We start from the raw sequence: 17,062 nt of genomic DNA on the forward strand, positions 1-17,062 counted from the left end.
GCTGGACATAGCAGACTGAATGGCAATGGACTGTTGTGGATTACTTTCCTTATAGTAGACTAGTATCCAGGAACTTAGATATGTCACCAATGTAAAACATTAGAATCACATGGTCTAATGACCTCCTCAGCATGCAGTCATGTTCTCCAGATTCCTTTTAATTAGCTAATTATTTACTTCAGGTTTACTTAAGGCAGAAACAAAGCTAAAAAATTACAGGATAACAGCCTTCAAGAACTAGACTTCGACACTTGTGTTATAAAGGTATCACTGGACATCTGTCAAGTTATTATTCTTCTACATTCTTGTCGAACCCAGCTTGAGGATCTAACTGAATAGTCTAAATGGGTTAGAACTCTCAAGCCAAAACGAAGAGGCATTAGTCGTTACCATATGTGCTTTCTCAATAGTGCTGGCAGTCTGCAAGGAGCTAGGGAGACAAATCAGGATGGTTCCTGCTTGTCTAGCTTCACAAAAATATCAACCTAAGAAAAATACATAATTGTGCCATGTGTACAGTGTGTGATACATGCTAATGCAAACAATTTCATACAGTGTGTTATGGGTTCAATAAGGGAGAGGTTCAGCTGTTCTGCAGATTTTATTTCTAAATAAATAAAAAACCAATTGGGAGAAAACAGGGAACCATCCATTCCAACCTACATCATGGTCAGCCAGTTACAATATTTTCAGCAATCTAAATACTTTATTTCATATCTGTTACAATGGCCATGTTTCATTTTCCTTTAAACTACCATTCTAGCATTTTAATAGTGGTTTAAACTTCTTTAGTGCTTTCAATTCTCAGATTTGTCAGCATACTTGACAAGCAGCATTTATTAGTCAACTCTGTCAATAAAACACGGAACTCAAGAACAACTCTTAATAAAAGTCTTAAATGTAGACACAGAGTGTTGAGCTTTAAGCCAACCTCCAATTCAGAGCTCCACCATCTTTCACCAGAAAAACGTCATGATAATTCTTCTGAAACAGCATCTATCTACTGAGTACTTGTATGCACCTCTTCTATAACACTCAGCATTAATACGTTGAACTGGAATATAATTAAAATCAGGTGAGCATTTCAGCAACCCAAGCCTCTTCCAGGATTTTCATGTTCATGATGAAACATATATTCTCACTGTTACTTGATGAGGCTTTTCTCCTGTACGGGACATATCACCATTGTGTCAGAGGCTTTGTCACAACAGTACAGGTAGAAAAATGGCAGAATCTTCCCTGTAAAAGTATCCTCAAAAGTGTAAATATGGGTCCGAGCTTTTATGTCATAAAAAGAGACTTGTCCTTCCTCGTAATCGACGTAGACACCAACTCTCTTTGGCTTCGGTTCAAGGGAGAGCAGCAGTGGCGGAGATGTTGACACTCGATAGCCTTGGCCTTTCTTCATGGCCAGAGCCCAATAACCATGAGTTGTGCTCACAGAGATCCTACCCTTTCTTTTGACAGAAGACTTAGCCAAACCGAGATACCAGTCATCCTTTTCCCCCACGTGCACCTCCCAATAGTGTCGTCCAGAAGTGAAACCATCTCGGCCGAGTACTATAACCACTGTGTCGAAGCGGTCAGGGTTGTCTGGAAGCTCCTGCCAGGCTCCTAGATGCCTCACCTGGTGTCTGTCCTGAGAGAGCTGGAGCCATGGGTTGGCTGTGTCAGGGTCCAGTGTTACATCGACTGCAAACACAAAACAACAGACTCAAATACAGGACCCTGCTAGATGCATAAAAAATAATTGACAGCGGAAATAGAGCAAATTATTACCTGAATACTTTAGAATTTTGTTAATCTCTGCAAGAGAAAAAATTATTTTTTTCTTAAATTAAATTAAATTAAATTAACAGCACCTGTAACAAATGATTTTACATTTCTTTTATACCCATGTAAAGAAAAAATCAAGATTCCCTACCACTATCAGACAACTTGTCAATAATTTCCTCTAGTGTTGTCTCCAGTTTAGACACAGATCTCCGGATCATGCCAATACATACGTCAGTGGCAACATTGGTTCCAGACCAGTCTTTAACAGACGGGGTGGCGCTTAAGACTGGAAAGCTCTGCAGAGAAAGGCCGAATACCAAATAACATTTTAGATAATAACAATTTTTTATGAAAACACTCTTTAAATATTTTCATGTCATGATTATTTTACTCCATTTAAAACAAGTATTGTCTCTTTTCCACTGGCTCCACTTTGGCTGGCTCTACTCCACTTGGGCAATCTTTAAATGTATACAATACTGCTTTTCCAGTACTGCTACTGGCCTTTTTCAGCCCTGATTAGGATAAGGTACAATGATAGATGAGGCCCAAAATAGGTCTGTACCTGTCATTGTAATGGAAACTTTTGAAATGGTGGGGTGAACTAGAGCCAGACCAGGTCAAGCCATTGGAAACATGTAATCCAATTGGACAAAGTCAAATACCCTATTTACACTACCCTTGAAAAACCGTGCCGACATCGGTCCGAGCTCAGTAACTGAGATAACTTATCGTGTGTAAATGGAAAGCAAACTGCAGACCAGTTCCAGAGGTGGGCACGGCTCTGTTTTTTTCCTGGATCGGTTCTCTGTTAACAAGAGCGCATTAGCAAAACGCAACATTTTAAATAATGGCATTTTAAATAATAACACTAAAGTACAGCAATAATAATCAAGCATAACTTTCTGAATGTGACGGGCGGCGCCATTTTGATTTGCTTCATTCCCTCCTTCTTCGTCTTTTTCTTCTTGTGTTTTATGGCGGTTGGCAAACAACTTTTGGTGCATTACCGCCACTAACTGCTTGATTTCCTCCTTCAATACTGGCAGTAATACCGCAGATCATCACTAGGAGGCGAGGAACCGAGATAGTGTGATGTGTAAACGGTCGTCAGAACCGAGCCTGGCCTGGTTAACTGATCCGAGCTCGGTTTTTTAAGGGTAGTGTAAATTGGGTAAAAGTGATATAAATAATGCATGGTTCAAATTATATTGGTTTTCATCATTTAAAGGAAAAGGAAGTAAGCAAACTAACTTGTCTTCATTTCTTCAGCACCTTCCACACATTATTGTAACCTGACGTGCTCTGTAAAGCAGGGCACGCGAAAACAGAAATTTAATGTAAATGATCTTGGAACGCCAGCCTTTAGGCATTCCAGATTTTATCGTTTTAAAAAGTTATTACAATGTTGAGTTACATTAGTTACAGATCATGAAAGAATGATACAGTTTGCTATGCTCCTTATTTCACAGATGTAAAAAAAAACAGTTTTGTTGACCTGTTTGATATGAAAGATAAGTGTTCTTGTCAGAAACAACATATTTTCTCAATGTAAGGGTGAATACCTACATAATTGTATCCAAAGTTATTGAGTAATTAGGCAAAAAAAAAAGTACAAAAAAGAGGTATTTTTCATTTTTATTTAAATTCAGAAGAAAATAGTCAAAGGGGGATCCAATTTCAAGCCTGAGACCTATATTAGTGTTTACATTTATCAGGTTTAATTAATAAAAAATAGTACAGTGTCAAAAGCAAAGTGGGGAAAAGGGATACTTTTTTTTTTCAAAGGAGGCTTCTATAAATTAAATTGAACTGGACTACATTTTGACTCCTAAGGACTGCCATAATGTACCCATTAATTCATAATCAGGTAATATTTATTTAAAACATAAATTATGACATAGGCCAACCTGTAGTACTCTTGATTTCAGTGATACAGTATATAATACAACAGGTTTAACAAACAAAAGCATGTAACTTGTTACTTATTCAAAGCTCTGTATTCTGATTCTGGTCAGAAAATCTTTAAAGCAATGCATACAAAGTTTTGTAGATCAGCTTTTTTAAGGAAATTTTATTTGTATTAAAGCAAGAAAAACATTGATCTATTAATTTATCATTTAAATAAATACAAAAGGATGAAGGATCATTTTCTTACATCTATTCTCTTGCTTTATGCTCTGATGATTCTTATAGCTCACCTGCTTACCTTTCATACAGATTTCAGATAAGCGTGTCACAAGTTTTATCTGCTATGTTGTGGCCTTGATATGATATGACTGGAGAAGAGAGCGTATGTGACGCACACGATGGGTTACATCACCGGTTTTATTACGGCTTGATTTCTTCTGACCATAAAAGGCCAGGCAGAGTGTTTTCCTCTGTAGCAGTAATCTTTATGACAACGCTGGCCTTTATGAGACAGTCACAATAACAATAGAGGAAAAGAGAAATAGAGATTTCTATTTGAATAAGTGGTTTCTTACTTTCAGGAAGTTAATATGGTCAGTCCTAGCCACGTTTTCTAGGTCTGTGTGCCTTGTCTTTAGCTCTGAGATTTCCTGCGCCAGTTCGTTGATGAGGCCCTCTGCCCACCTCTCCGTTTGCCTCTGCTTCTCCTCAATGACCAAAACCAGCTCGGACTGAGCCTTCTGGATGGAGCGCACCAGCTCTGAGAAGACCTGCACGCTCTCCTCAATTTCTTTTCTGGCACTGACCTAAAGTTAAAAACATAAAAACATTAATATAAAAGCTGGTGAGAGAGCATGACTGCCTTGTGTGGACATATTTCTTAATGTGTTTGTGTGACAGCTATTAATTCCCTTAAACAAGACGCTGGAGAAAAAACAAACTTATTTAAGAAGTAGGTGTTGCACTGTATATTGTTTTGGAAAAGGCATGATAAAAAGTGTTGTGATTACCGCTAAAAATGGCTCAAAAGAATGCTACAAGGTGAGACTCACTTTGTTGAGCTCTACAGATTGTTTGATCTCCTCCACCTTCTTCACTCTCTCCTGGATCATCTGCTGGACGTCGATCTCTGTCTTTTTCAGCAGCGCCTGCATACCATCACAAAAAACAAACCTCTTTAACCCTCGGCTAATTTGATATGAGGAAATGTAACATAATGTTTAGGCTATTACAGATAGGTTATATATTGTGTTGATTTTTTTCTGGATGTTTGCAGAATGATTTTCAGTTTTTATAATAACTTGACATGCACCCAAGATGTGGCAGCTGGAAAGTCAAACAGCTACAGTTTGTACAATCAGAGAGTGCACAATACATTCAGAAGTTTGTCATTTTTTTTCTTGAAATAAGTGTATTTTACTTTGTTTTAAGCAGATGAGTAGGATGACTGTTCCATGAACACTAGAAAAACATCGAGAAATAAGTAAAAATCTCCTAAATTAAGTGTATTTGCCCTTAATTTCAGTAGGTAAATAGGAGGATCTGCCAATGAAATTAGTATTTTTAACCCTTAAAATAAGACAATTAGATATAATGCACTTCAAATAAGAAACTGCAGTTGTTTTTTCTAATTTTAAATGTAAATTGTCTTATTTCATTGGCAAATGGTAAAACTGACTTATTTTAAGAAAGATTGACCTACTTGGATTTAACATTTTTGCAGTGAAATAAGATGATTTATATTCAAATTAAGAAAAGGCAACTCCATTATCTTTTTTTAGCACATAATATCTAATTATGTTATATATTTTAATGGCAGGAATACTCATTGCATCGACAGATCACCTTGTTTACCTGCTCATATTAAGGGCAAATACACTTATTTGAATATATTTTCTTTTTGTTTTTTTAGATAAATCTTTGCAGTGGACATAAGCTACTAGGTCACAATAACAACACAACTCTCTGGTGTGGATTCTGTGTCTGAGTCAAGTCACTTCTATATTAAGTATAAATATAGGTTAAATAAATAAGAAATGTAAAAGAGATCATTCAGGTTTCAAGATTAAAACTGAAGACTTTCAGCAGATTCAATGCAAAAATTGAAACATAAGCAATATTTTTATTTTCTCTTGACTGGAGCAGGTAAGTCAATTTATCAAATGAATAAGGCGAATTACATTTAAAATAAGAAAAAGCAATGCTTGATATCTTTTGTAAAGAGCATAATGTGTAATTCTCTGATATAAAGGGCAAAAAAACTCATTCTGTAGTTAGATAATCTTGTCCTGCTTAAGTTAAGAGCAAATAAATTTAATTTATGAAATTTGTATTTATTTTTAGATCCGTTAAGGCTGAACAGAGCACATGCATGCTCCTCAAATGTATCCTTTTAATGTGTCAGAGTCTGTGATTGCATAAACAGAAATATTGGGAGAATTAAAGAAATGTGTAAGCTCAAAGAAATCAATTTACACAACTGCATAGTTTTTCTTTTTCAGATAACTCCTGTTTTGACTCTTTCAGACTTAAATCCTTTAATTCAGCAGAAGAGGTTCCTGCTGTAGTGGGTACTTGTATTACAGAAGGCAACAACCTTTAGAGGTGTTGGTTAACACTTTCAATGTTAAAGGAATAGTACACCCAAAACATGATTAGCCTTCATTTTCTACTCACCCCCATGCTGAACAACACCCTGGAGTACTTTTTTGATATCTCAAATGCATCTGGAGATCTGGGAGGCTTCTTGCTGTCTGCTGACATTCAAATAATGAAGGTCTATGGTGTCCGAGACAGAAAGGTCCATAAAAGTCCACAAAAAACATGTCAATATTCCTCCATACTGCTCGTCCAATGTATTCCAAGTGTCCTGAGTGGGTAGCATCCAAAATTTACTCGAAACGAAGTCATTTAGAATGTTTTTAGAGCATAAACAGTAGTGTATAGGATTTCCTGAAAGCGCGCACATGCGCGTTCACGAGCCTACGGAAGCCGGCAGACCAAACCAGATGAAAGTGCGCATTCAGCGTCTGCTCTGCCAATAATGCAAGCGTAGAAGAAGAAATGTGCTGTTTACCTGTGCAAAGAAAGAAACAACGAAAGAAAAATGTCTGAGGACTTCAGTGTTGAGGAAGAGCATGAGTTCTTTGCCGAGCTGAATGCGCTGGTTTGGTCTGCCGGCTTCCGTAGGCTCGTGAACGCGCATGTGCGCGCTTTCAGGAAATCCTATAAACTACTGTTTATGCTCTAAAAACATTCTAAATGACACTGTTTCGAGTAAAGTCTGGATGCTACCCACTCAGGACACTTGGAATACATTGGACGAGCAGTATGGAGGAATATTGACACGTTTTTTGTGGACTTTTATGGACCTTTCTGTCTCGGGCACCATAGACCTCCATTAGTTGAACGTCACCAGACAGCAAGAAGCCTCCCAGATCTCCAGATGCATTTGAGATATCAAAAAAGTACTCCAGAGTGTTGTTCAGCATGGGGGTGAGTAGAAAATGAAGGCTAATCATGTTTTGGGTGTACTATTCCTTTAAGGTTTTTAAGTCTGAAATGGAGGTCTTTTTTTGTTTGTTTTTTTGTAGTTCTTCTGAGCAATGCGTGCTCGGACCTCCGGGGGAGATTGAGGGATGTCCACTTCTGCATGGATTAGAATACTTATAAATAAACTTTCCCTCTGTAAAATCCCAGACTTAAAATAGCTTGGAAGTGGCATGTGGTTGCTGATGTAGCTAGTCCTTAACACTGTGTAAACATACACCCTTATTTAAAAAAAAGTTCTTTACTGATAATGACATATTCATTAAGTGAAATAGAAAGTGCCTTGCTACTACATTTCTGCTTAAATCTAATAGAAAGCTCAATTATGGTTTAATGGATAACTTTAATTTACATTGAACAGCTAACACTAAGAAGTTGTACTTGCTGTTAATATTTTTCATGCTGCACCAATTAGATCCTTGCACAGTTTAGTTTCCAATAAATAATTTTGTGGCTCTTTCAAGTTGTTTTAAATATTTCCTGCAAAGTAATTATGGTTGGAAGGATTTACATATTCATTATAAAAGAGTAATGCCAATGTTAATTTACATTTGTTTTCAGTTTAAGCATCCATCCTAAGAACAAGGTAGAGTTCTCAGCACAAAAAATAAAAAATAATGCCTCCTTTTCAGTTCAATTCATTTTATTTATATTGGATGGATGGATGGATGGATGGATGGATGGATGGATGGATGGATGGATGGATGGATGGATGGATGGATGGATGGATGGATGGATGGATGGATGGATGGATGGATGGATGGATGGCTGCTCAGTAAATGCCTTTGCAAATTATCAGTCATCTTGGTCATTGCAACCATAAAACAGGCTTTATTTGGAGGCAAACATATTTTTACTCAGTCACTCTGGAAATTTTTGGCATCTATCCATTCTGTCAGCTCACAGTAGAGCAATCTGTAGTTCGAGCACTGATGTTCTGATTCAAATGCCAAACTCAAAACCCATACAAAACATGAGACAACCCAGGAGAATGGCCGGTTGGTCTTCGATTCGCATCTGATTGGGAAAGTGTCTAGGAAAGTTGTGTTTTGCCATGCCTGTTGCCTCTGATTTGCAATCTTTTTGTGGCTATATGTATGTTACAAAGTGTAACCTACTGTATGTCACAGATGATGAAAAATATTTGCTTTTTGTTTTAATCAGCCGTGGCCTTTATCTCTCCACACATATAGCTGAGCAGGGTGAATAGATGCACATCATTTAAAAATCTATTTCGCTTGGACATATACCTAAAGTTTAGAGTAACCTCATTTAGTTTATAAACTCTGTAACACCTGTAAAAGAAACTGAATGAATAACCACCAGCCTGTTGTCAATGTAAAAGTTTACTATATAACAGATTAACATGCCGTAATTGCCTTACCTTAGCTCCCAAATATTTGATGCACAATTAGCTAAATTTAAGTCTAAACATGATAAAAACGTTCCAACCAATAATTTTAAATTGCAATTAATATATATTATTATTTTACATGTTTGTAGGGGCTTATGGAGATGTTTTTGGCAGCACTGTTATTTAGCACCAAGACAGTCCTGCGTTTGAATTCTTTTAGCTTTCTTTAGCTTTCTAATTATAAGAAGGCATGGCATCTGTTATCGTTTTTATGCTGATGATATTCTGATATATGTGACTGTTAAAAAAAAAATGCCCTCTCCCTTGCACTGGCATGCAAGGGACATTAAAGTGTGACATTAAAGCCTGGTTGGCTAGGGACTTTCTATATCTTATGAGAAAAAAAAAAACTGAAGTGATGGTGGTGTGATGGTGAATCCCCCCATGTTGACTGCGCCTTTTCCCAGGTCTTTTTTTAAGCCTGTCATCTCAAACTTGGGTTTTAAGATGGACAATGATTTTAAATTGGACGGCAATTCAGCTGTGTTTTAAAGTTCATCATATCAGACAGTTGGCAAAGGTCAAACCTTTTCTTGCACAACAGCACTTTGAAACAGTAATCCATGCCTTTGTTGCATCTCGGCCGGATTACTGTAACATATTTTATTTTGGGGTGAGCAGGTCCTCCTTAGCACATTTCCATTTGGTGCAAAATCCAGCCTCACGCCTCCTACGTCCTGGAATACGTAAGAGGGAGCACATAACTCCCATTCTGGCCTCCCCCCCATTGGCTTCCTGCTTATTTGAGAGTTAATTTTAAGACTTTCTTATTTGTTTTTTAATTATTTAAATGGCTTGGACTCTCCTCAGCTGCCTCAGGTCAGCTGACCTGCTGCTGCTGGAGGTACCAAGGTCTAAATGGAAGCTCAGAGGGGACAACTCTTTTTCAGTGAGCTCCCCCTCCTCATTAGAAAATCCTCTTCACTGTCTATTTTTATAACTTGTCTTAAAACCTATTTTTATTCTGTGGCTTTTAACACAGCATGAGATTCTCACTGTTCTATTTTTGTTTTATTCCTTTGAATGTCTTGAACGTCTTTGAACATCTGTTGTTTTTATACAAATTTAACTTTACTTGCTATGTACAGCACATTGTAGCAGCTATGGTTGTTTTAAATAAAGTTGAGCTGAGTTTAGAGAAGCACCAGCCCTAGCCAAACAATCCTGCATGTATAAGAGAGCATACATGCTGCATGCTGGACTATCTACTGTATGGGTGCTGATAAATGTTTCTCACCTTCTTCTCAGACCATTCTCTCTCCACAGGAACGGTATAATGCGCCCTGTGGTCGGTCTCAGTGCAGAGGACGCACACGCAGGTCTGATCTTTCTTACAGAAGAGCTCCAGGAGACGCTCGTGCTTGGGGCACATCCTGTCCTCCATGTTGGCCACAGGCTCTATCAGCTTGTGCTTGGTGAACCTGGCAGTGTGGGATTTGAGATGCTCATCACAGTAAGAAGTCAGACACACAAGGCAGGATTTGATGGCTTTTGGGCGGCCTTCGCCTAAGCAAACATCACAAAGGACCTCCTCCCAGGAAGAAGATGGGAGAGGAGGGGTCAGAGATGTTGGTGAGGGTTGAGGAAGCGAAGGAAAAGTTGTGTGAGGTGAGAGTGGAGGTGATGCTTGAAGTGTTAAGGCTTGAGGTGAATCTTGAGGTGATGGTGGAGGAGAGGTTTTAGAGGCCAGAACTGGTGGGATTAGTGGCGGTAGCTCCTCTCCTTCACTCTTCTTCGCCTCCTGCTTATCTCTTCTCTTTTCTTGCTTCTGTTTCAGCTCCTCCATAAGGTGCTGCTTCTGATTTTTCTCCAAAAGCCTCTCCTCATCCTCCTTTACCTTTCTCTCCATTGCCCATCTCTTTGTTTTATTCACCACTTCTTCTCCACGTCCCTTTCCTTCAGTGCTTTTAACTCTTATCTGCTTGAACTGCTCTGCGATTTCCCTCAGGACCGTGTTCACGCTGATATCCGGCCTTTTGTGGAAGGACTTCTTGCACATGGGACACTGATACAAAGGGCTTGTTTTCCAGTATCCCAGGATGCAGCCTTGGCAGAAGTTGTGTCCGCACGGAATGGACACAGGGTTGGTGAAGACGTCCAAACAGATGGAGCAGTGCACCTGCTCTTCTGACAGGTTCCCAGTAGTGGCCATTCCTACACGGCGGAGAGGCAGGGTCATATTCAGCGAATGCAACCAGCCTTTGAATGGGACATCAGACCTGCTGTGATATTGAGGTTGCCAGGGTTAGACGGCTTTTAGTTTATTTGGGGTCATATGCATGCGCATGTATGGACCAAAGCTTCAAGGGGATCATTTTCTCATTCAAATTGTATTCCACTTGCCAATGATTTTCAGCTACTTCGAGCTAAGTGTTTTGCACAGTGGATCCTCTCATCATATGAAAACATTTAACTAAAACAGTTAAATGAATAAGTACATGAAACTAAATGGGTCACTGCATGAAAAGTGGGATTTTCGTCAATATGCGGCACTGTAGATTGTCGTGGAACTTCAGGTTAGCGGCAGTTTACGACAATTTGCAGGCTTCGCCGAAAACTCCCGTAAATTGTCAGAAATTGACATGGACTTTCTTAGGCAGTGTTCCCCCCATGCCTCCCCCCCATGGAATTCTAGGGGAGGCTTTAACATGTAAATGAACATGCTGTGAGCTATACAAATGCAAATCAGGGTTGCAGGGGGGGGTTTACTCCAAGTGACATTTTTCTAAAAGGTAAGAAAATCTCTGATACAAAGAGATCAGGCTCAGTATAGTCTCTTACATTTTAGCTTGAATTGATTTATTTAATTAAAGTATAGAGACCAAAACAGATCTTTAGCTGACAGAGCAATACATTTAGAGCAGTAATTATAAAAAAAAAAAAATTGCATTTAAGATAAAAAATAAAATGTTGTCTGTCAATATGCTCAATTCACAATTACTTAGGTGGAAAAGTTTCAAGAAATGAGTCTGAGATGATTCACTTTATAACATGGCGCATTATCCTGCTGGAAGTAGCCATCAGAAGATTGGTACACTGTGGTCATAAGGTCCGGCCAGGTCAAGATCCGCAATTGCAATCGCACCAAACAGGAAAAAGAACATCGACAAATTCCGGTTCGTCAAATTAAAATATAGCAGCAACAGATCGGTGACTAGAAATTATAGCACAATTCTTATATATTAAAAAAAAAAAACTAACACCGTTTATTTTATGATGAAGACATAAAAACCTGGATGACTCTTAACTTTCTGGTTCTGAATGCAGACAAAACAGAAGTTATAGTCTTTGGACCAGAGTCTCTGAAAAAGAACCTGATTAGCCAGTCACTTCATTTGGATGGGATTAAACTGATTTCAGATAATAAAGTAAAAAATCTTGGTGTTATTTTTGATCAGGACCTGTCATTTAAATCCCATATCAAAGAGGTTTCTAGAATTTCCTTCTTTCATCTGAGGAACATTGCAAAAATTAGAAATATCCTGTCCAGGGGTGATGCTGAGAAACTAGTCCATGCATTTGTTACTTCAAGGCTGGACTATTGTAATTCTTTACTATCAGGAAGTCCACAAACTGTAGTTAAAAGCCTTCAGCTGATCCAAAATACAGCAGCCAGAGTTCTAATGAAAATTAAAAAGAGAGATCATATCTCGCCTATCCTGGCTTCTCTTCATTGGCTTCCTGTTAAATCAAGAATAGAATTTAAAATCCTCCTTCTCACATATAAAGCCTTAAATGGCCAAGCTCCATCTTATATCAGAGATCTGATTGTTCCTTATGTTCCTAACAGAGCACTTCGCTCTCAATCTGCAAGTTTACTAGTGGTTCCTAGAATTTCTAAAAGTAGAATGGGAGGCAGATCTTTTAGTTATCAGGCTCCTCTCCTGTGGAACCAACTACCAGTTTTAGTCCGTGAGGCAGACACCCTGTCTACTTTTAAGGCTAGGCTTAAAACTTTCCTTTTTGATAAAGCTTATAGTTAGGGTGGCTCAGGTTATCCTGAGCTATCTCTATAGTTATGCTGCTATAGGCTTAGACTTTTGGAGGACATAGGGACCCCATTTCATCATTCTGCTTCATTCTCTCTCTGTTCTCCTATTCTACAGAATCTGTTAGTTCAATCTCTAACCTTCTGCTCTCTCTGCTTTTCCTCAGAGTAGCTTTGCCTCGTCTGTTCCTGTTTGGCTGTGACGTCATCCTGGAAAGAAACATCAGCTGTGCTGCTTCTATCAACACCCTTGTTTATAGATGTTGGAGATCGGCCTGTTTTCCAGTGTGGTCCTGTTTCTCTGACTGTGACTGAGTGGATGTGCTCTCTTCGTCCTCTGGCATGGGAGCTGCCTTGGAGCTCGTCTGCCTGGCTGTGTGTTTCCTGGACGGGGCCGCCTTTTACAGCTGCTTTTTGTATCTCTGCTTCTGTCTCCTTGAACCCCAGTCGGCCTCGGCAGATGGCCGCTCACACTGAGCCTGGTTCTGCTGGAGGTTTCTTCTTGTTAAAAGGGAGTTTTTCCTCTCCACTGTCGCTACAAGCATGCTTAGTGTGGGGGATTGTATTTGAGTCAATGAGTCAATGTAAAGTGCCTTGAGATGACATGTGTTGTGAATTTGGCGCTATATAAATAAACTGAATTGAATTGAATTGATTGGATCCAAACTATTGGTTATTCACCAACGAGGAAGCAGATTTCTCATCTCCATCAAAATATTTATTTTATACCGAGGGACTTAAACTTTAATCAAATCCATTCAAAAGAAACTTCTTATTACAGGAATGAAAAGAGATGCTGAGTTTGGGAGTAGTGAACAAGTTCATAAAAAAAAAAAAAAGCAGTTTTGAATTATCCTTATCCCCGTTACAAAAATCTACAAAAATATATATATATATTTGGGCAGAAACTGAACATATGCTGGATGATGGTGGGATTTTTTTAATATGTCATATTAAATTAAGCGCTCACAGGGTTCATACAGGAATGAGTGACTCTAATTTAATGCTATTTTAATGCTATTTGAAATGATTTTAATGCCATCAACAAGAACCATGTACACAAGTTATTAGTGTACATGACATATGAAGGAGCTGTAAGCAGAGTTCCATGACTCCTGTATGTATGTAAACACACACACACACATATATACGTATATATATATACTCTAGCTTTTTCTCCGCCTGGAGCGATATAATATATCTGACGAAATTGTTTTTATAAGCATTTTTTATTAAAGAATTATAAATACTTCGATAAACATATTTAAATAGTTTTAGTGCCAATTAAGGCCTTGATTTAAAAAAAAATGAATGATTTTTTAATTATTTTTATTGATCCGCGGAAACCCCGGTTCATCTCGCGCATGCTCTTTACGATCTCCAAGAAACTCAGAGCGTAGCTCTGGAGCCACAGCGGCGGATGGATGCTTTGCTTTGTGCAGGCGGTCTGGAGCGGAGTATGTGGGGTTTCGGGGTAAAACTCCTCTTGGACGCGATGGCGACTCTGCATCGAACAAGACAAACTCAAAGAAGAGATGCTAGCGGTAAATATATGTTCGATTACTGCCTGCTAGGCTAAAAGCAGCCTAGCCTAAGCTACGGCTAATAGCAGCCTAGCCTAAAGCTACAGCTAATAGCAGCCTAGCCTAAAGCTACGGCTAATAACAGCCTAGCCTAAAGCTACGGCTAATAGTAGCCTTGCAAGAACAGGCTTTATTAAAGTGTATTTTTTGATTCACAGGAAGCAGTACGCCGTCTTCACAACTCGGAGACTAAATGCAAGCGCTATGAACCGGAGCAAGGGTAAGATTTAAAGAATATGCTTTCATTCTGCGGTAAAAGGAAATGGATACGGATGGATACCGATCATAGCTGTACATTTTGTTTTCACAGACCTCCTATTTGCTCGGAGCCATATCAGCAAGTCCAGATTTGCACGATGTTGATAAAGACGACATTGTGTGTAAGTGACTTGTTTTAATGTTTTCTCCTTCCTTGTTACTGTGACTTGCGTTTGATTTTTTATTCATACCACTCTCATTTAATTGTTTTCCAGCTGCCTGTAAGACGTATTTTCAGACAGTACGCAGGAGCTTCAGATATACGCAGCCAGCCAACACGTTGCGTGCGGAGGCTATCTGCTCGGAGTCGGGCCAGAAGAAAGAGGGTAAGACTTTATTTGGTGACTATTTTTCAGGTGCATTAATAGATGTGTTGTGTCCATACGCAGTGCGCTGATTCATTGTTTTTTTTTTCAGCTGCTGAAAGCGAGGCAGAGTGTGCTAGCAGATGAGGAAGTGGAACTCTGGAAGTCCGCCATCGTCGGCCTCATGTCCGACGAAGAAGATGGCGTCGTTGGCGGGGTCTCTGGATGGATTGTACGGTCGCCGCCATTTTCACAGGCCGGATCTCACTGAACTCTGTGTTAAGCTGCAGTCCCGGTTAGAAGCGATGCCGAAGTACAGGGCCACGCACAGTAGGCGTCTGCACATCGGACCTGCCCCGGAGGGAATGCTGCCAGTTACCTCCAACCCCGAGGAAGCAAACGGACCGTTCACGAAGTTGTAATTTTTAGATACGCATGTGTTTGGATACGCGTTGTATATAGTTTTGTGTGTTTTAATAAAGCTCTTTCTTTGCATAAACAGCTTCCTGGCAATTGTTCATTTCCTGTATAAAGTCATTCATGTCCTTGATGGTAGACTAATAATTGTGTAGTAGTGTAGGATAACATAAATACACAGCATATGCATGAATAAATATATGAATGAATAAATATATATTCATAAATATATATATATATGTACATTTATATGTAAATATATATATATGCCAACCAATCACGAACGACTTTACTTGTTTAAAAAGAAGTGATTCCGTCCAATACTCAGTAAGAAAATTAAAGCCTGGCGTGGCCACGTGTGGTTTTGCTGCCAATCACGAGCAATTTCACTTGTTTGAGAATAGTGGTTTCCGCCAATACTGAGTAGGTTATTCAAGCCAGACCTGGCCAGCCACGCGGGTTTGCTGCATTCATATGCTAATTAGGGCCATTAGTACAGCTGATCGCTCTCCACATACGTCAGAGTCCGTTTCCGACAATTTGTGGCACGACAAACGCGGACAAGCGCGGGTTGCAAATTGTCGGAAACTGACGAAAATCAGGCAGATCTGCGGGAGTTTACGGGGGTTTACGGGGACGAAAATCTCACTTTTCATGCAGTGGGTAAGACAGAAGGAAGGAGATCTGTGGTTGTTTTACTAGCTGAACATTATGGATTTCATTCTAAGACACACAAGGACAAACAAGGACAAACAAGGGCAAAAGAGAATAGAAGTCTGAAAATAAACTGTACTCTGTAAAATGAGTTACATACTGACTAATACTTTCTTTTTTGTTTTACTTTGGATTTTTTGTTGTTGTTTGTCATGAATATGAGAGGCTATGAGGCTATGCCTGTTGAAATTACTTTTTGAGTAGGCTTAAATCTTTCCTTTTTGATAAAGGTTAGAGTGGCTTAACTTATTCTGAGCTTTTTCTGTAGTAATGCTGCTATGGGCTTTGGCTGACAGAGGACGTACAGACCACTTTTCTTTATTATTTGTTAGTTCAAACCCTAACCTCATGTTTTTTTTGCTTTTTTTCATAATTTGACAAGAAGGCCGGGAGGTTTGACTTTCTCACGCCAGTGGTGCTGATCCTATCAGCAACTTTTATTATAGATGATTGATTTGGGTCCGTTTCAGTTCTTGGTCCTGTTTCTCTCCTAGACATAACTATGGGGCCTGCTTTTATTGTAACTAACTTGCTCTTCTTAGTCCCTTTGACATAGACAAATGTCTAAGTTTATCTGTTTAACTGTTTCTTTCCTAGACAGAGCCACCTATGGAGCTAGTTTACTTTCCTAACATAGAAGGTATCTATGGATCAGTGCCTTTGTTCTTTTTTTACTCTCTAAAAGAAAATGCAGCTCCAATATAAATTAATGACTTTAAACAATAAAAAGTAATTGAAAAAGGTTTGCACAACTTTATTTATTTAAGTTTTCAACTTATTAACTTCATTCTGACCAAGTAACAAAGATATTCTTCAACCATCTGAACTTGACTTTCATGCATCATCTGTGTTAGTTTGACAGTTAGCCCTTGTTTGTCTGTGGTTAAATTATTTTCCTGGATCTTGTATGAGTCAGCAGTAAATTAAATTCTGTCAAACGTCTTAGACACTTCTCAAAAGGTTACTGGGAAATAAAACAAATTTCGATAAGAAATTTGGCACTAAATGTGTCATTTCACAAAACAGAAAGTAAAACACTAATGGAGAACCACAAAGACACTCACCAAAGAGCAGCTGCCTTGAGACTCCTCTCTGTGCTGATATCTGAGACCCGCTTTGACCACTGCCACCTCTAGCTCTCCCTGTC

At 38.9% G+C, this 17,062-nt stretch overlaps 1 protein-coding gene across 2 annotated transcripts; it reads right to left on the minus strand.

The window, feature by feature from the left end:
* Positions 1-869: 869 nt before the first annotated feature.
* Positions 870-17,062, minus strand: si:dkey-46i9.6 (zinc finger protein RFP). 2 transcript variants are annotated; one of them, XM_038300292.1, is made up of 7 exons: positions 16,980-17,062; positions 9,888-10,872; positions 4,740-4,835; positions 4,263-4,493; positions 1,925-2,072; positions 1,780-1,806; positions 870-1,692 (listed from the first exon to the last, which is right to left on the minus strand). In XM_038300292.1, exons 2-7 carry the CDS (start codon positions 10,827-10,829, stop codon positions 1,145-1,147), a joined length of 1,992 nt encoding a protein of 663 aa, XP_038156220.1. In that variant the 5' UTR covers positions 10,830-10,872; positions 16,980-17,062; the 3' UTR covers positions 870-1,144. The 2 variants fall into 2 exon arrangements, with proteins under 2 accessions (XP_038156220.1, XP_038156221.1); XM_038300293.1 differs by having other exon boundaries at positions 9,888-10,804; positions 16,980-17,061.

The sequence above is a fragment of the Cyprinodon tularosa genome, unplaced genomic scaffold (genome assembly GCF_016077235.1).
Source record: "Cyprinodon tularosa strain WSP-4 unplaced genomic scaffold, ASM1607723v1 ctg445, whole genome shotgun sequence".
NCBI classification, from domain to species: Eukaryota; Metazoa; Chordata; class Actinopteri; order Cyprinodontiformes; family Cyprinodontidae; genus Cyprinodon; species Cyprinodon tularosa.